The sequence below is a fragment of the Empidonax traillii genome, unplaced genomic scaffold (assembly GCF_003031625.1).
Source record: "Empidonax traillii isolate 1590-97213 ecotype Southwest subspecies unplaced genomic scaffold, ASM303162v1 scaffold6763:size11485, whole genome shotgun sequence".
Classification (NCBI taxonomy): Eukaryota; Metazoa; Chordata; class Aves; order Passeriformes; family Tyrannidae; genus Empidonax; species Empidonax traillii.
In genome coordinates this window covers 1-2,478 of record NW_020961956.1, presented here as the reverse complement: position 1 = coordinate 2,478, position 2,478 = coordinate 1, and the positions used below count along the sequence as shown (strand labels likewise).

Below are 2,478 nucleotides of genomic sequence, written 5' to 3'. Positions count from 1 at the left end.
GCGCGGTGACCACGGGCGCGGGCACCGAGGGGGGCGGGGGGGCGTCGGCGAAGAGCTGGTGGGGGCGGTCGGCCTGCGAGAGCGGGTTCTGCGCCGCCAGCAGCCGCTCGGCCGCCGAGCCGTGCCGCTCGCCCTTGGAGTCCTTCTTGAAGGCGTAGGACACGGTGATGGGCCGGTTGCACAGGTACTGCCCGTTCATGGCCTCGATGGCCGCGTCCGACGCGTCGAAGCTGGCGAAGTTGATGAAGGCGTAGCCCTTGGAGTTGCCCGTGTCGGGGTCCCGCATGATCTTGGGGGTCTGCAGGATGACCCCGAAGGCGCTGAAGGTGTCGTAGAGCAGCTTCTCGTCGATCTCGGGGTCCAGGTTGCCGATGAAGATGTTGGCGCCCACGTCCAGGTTCTTGTTGTGGGCCGAGGCCTTGTTCACCCGGATGGGCTTCCCGTACAGCTTGATCATGTTCATGATCTTGATGGCGTAGTCGGCGTCCTCCTCGCTCAGGAACTCCACGAAGCCGTACCCTGCAGCACCCCAAAGGGCTCAGGGGTGACCCCACGGGTCTTCAAGAGAGGGGAGACCCCACCCAACCCCCCCCCCACTTGATCTAAACCCCAACTGACTCAAACCCCATTTTAATACCGATTGGAATCCCCTCAATTTGATTTTAGCCCCACCTGACGCTTCATTCAATCCCCGCTAAATCTGAACACCCCCCGAGGGATGGAAGGTGATTTCCCCCCCTTTGCCCACCCCAATTCCACCCCAGGCTCTGCCCCCTGCTCAGGTCTGGGGGTCCCAGCCCCTCCCTCAGGTGCTGGCCCGTGACCCCCCGCCCCCGGCTCTGTCCCCCCTTGGGATTTGGGGGGGTTTCTCACCCTGGTGCTGGCCCGTGACCCGGTCCTTGGGCATGTGCGTGTTGACCACGGGCCCGGCCTGCAGGAAGAGCTCCCACAGCAGGGGCTCGCTGACCTTCTCGTCCAGGCCCCCCACGTAAACCGTGGCATCTGCGGGAACGCGGGTCAGAGCCGGGAAACCCCTGGCATAACGGGGGGCTCTGTCAAAGCCCCCCTAAACCTTCACCAGCCCCCCTCAATCCGCCCTTATCCAGGCGGCCCCTCCAGCCCCCCTTTTCCCTCGGCACAGCAGACCAACCCCCCCCTCCATGGCCCCAGAGCCCCCCGGTGTCACCCCCCCATGTGCTCAGGGTCCTCCCGGTGCCTCCCCCCTGGTCCCAGTGCCCCCCGTGTCCCCCCCGTCCTCCCTCGCTCCCACCCTGGTTCCTCTCCGAGATCGGCCCCGCCGCCATCTTCTCCCGCTCCCGCGCGCGGCGACGCACGCCCGTGACGTCATCGCGTCGCCCGCAGTGGGAAACCGGAAGTGACGTTAGCGGAAGAAGGCGCGACGGCCATTTTGGCTGTTGGCGGGAAGGGCGGCAGGAGCGCGGCGCCATTGTCGCCTGTCGCGACATCTCCCGCGACATCACCCGCGACAGGCGGCCGGGAGGGAGCGCACTCAGTGCTCGGGAGTGCGCAGTGCCGGGAGATCCATCCCAGTGCCAAGGGATCCATCCCAGTGCCAAGGGATCAATCCCAGTGCCAAGAGATGCATCCCAGTGCCAAGGGATCCATCCCAGTGCCAAGGGATCCATCCCAGTGCCAAGAGATGCATCCCAGTGCCAAGGGATCAATCCCAGTGCCAAGAGATGCATCCCAGTGCCACGGGATCCATCCCAGTGCCAAGGGATCAATCCCAGTGTCAAGGGATCTATCCCAGTGCCAAGGGATCCGTCCCAGTGTCAAGGGATCCATCCCAGTGCTAGGCGATCCCAGTTCCAGGAGATCCCAGTGCCAAGAGATTCCAGTTCATGGGATCCCAGTTGTGCCAGGGGATCCCAGGGCTGAGGGTCCCCGTTCTGGGCTCCCACAGCATCCCCCTCCCATTTCTATCGCATCCCATTCCCATCCTGTTCCCACCCCCATTCCCAGTCCCATCCCGTCTCCTCCCCTCCCCTCCATTCCCATCCTGGAGTTCCTCAGGCCTGTGGAGGCAGCGCAGGTTTAATGCAAAGTCCCTTCCTGGGACCCCCAGAACATCCACAGAGGGGCCGGGGGCACCGGGAGAGCCCAAATCCCGAGGGGATCCCGGTGGGACCCCAGAGCTGTGCTGGGCCAGGTGCTCTGCGGGGGCTCAGCGGGGTCTCCGTGCGTTCCAGGCGCGGATCCGATCCTGGAGCAGCTCCAGCTCCTCGGCCAGGCCGGAGCGGGACGGGGCAAAGAGCCCCCGCTGAGGAGAGATGGGGTGGGTGTGGGAATGGGACACAGGAGTGGGACATGGGAATGGGATATGGGACATGGGAACGGGACATGGGAACAGGGATATGGGACATGGGAATGGGACAGGGACAGGGATATGGGACATGGGAACGGGACAGGGACAGGGATATGGGACATGGGAATGGGACATGGGAACAGGGATATGGG

General features: G+C 64.7%; 1 protein-coding gene across 1 annotated transcript in view; it reads right to left on the bottom strand.

The window, feature by feature from the left end:
- The window catches only part of LOC114073513 (splicing factor 3B subunit 4), a 4,875-nt gene extending 3,513 nt beyond the window's left edge, over positions 1-1,362 (bottom strand). The window contains exons 1-3 of the mRNA XM_027911249.1: positions 1,271-1,362; positions 874-1,002; positions 5-519 (exon numbers count right to left, since the gene is read on the bottom strand). Of these exons, the coding sequence (XP_027767050.1) occupies positions 5-519; positions 874-1,002; positions 1,271-1,304 (678 nt within the window). The 5' untranslated portion in view covers positions 1,305-1,362. The remainder of the gene's footprint in view (positions 1-4; positions 520-873; positions 1,003-1,270) is intronic.
- Positions 1,363-2,478: the final 1,116 nt, after the last annotated feature.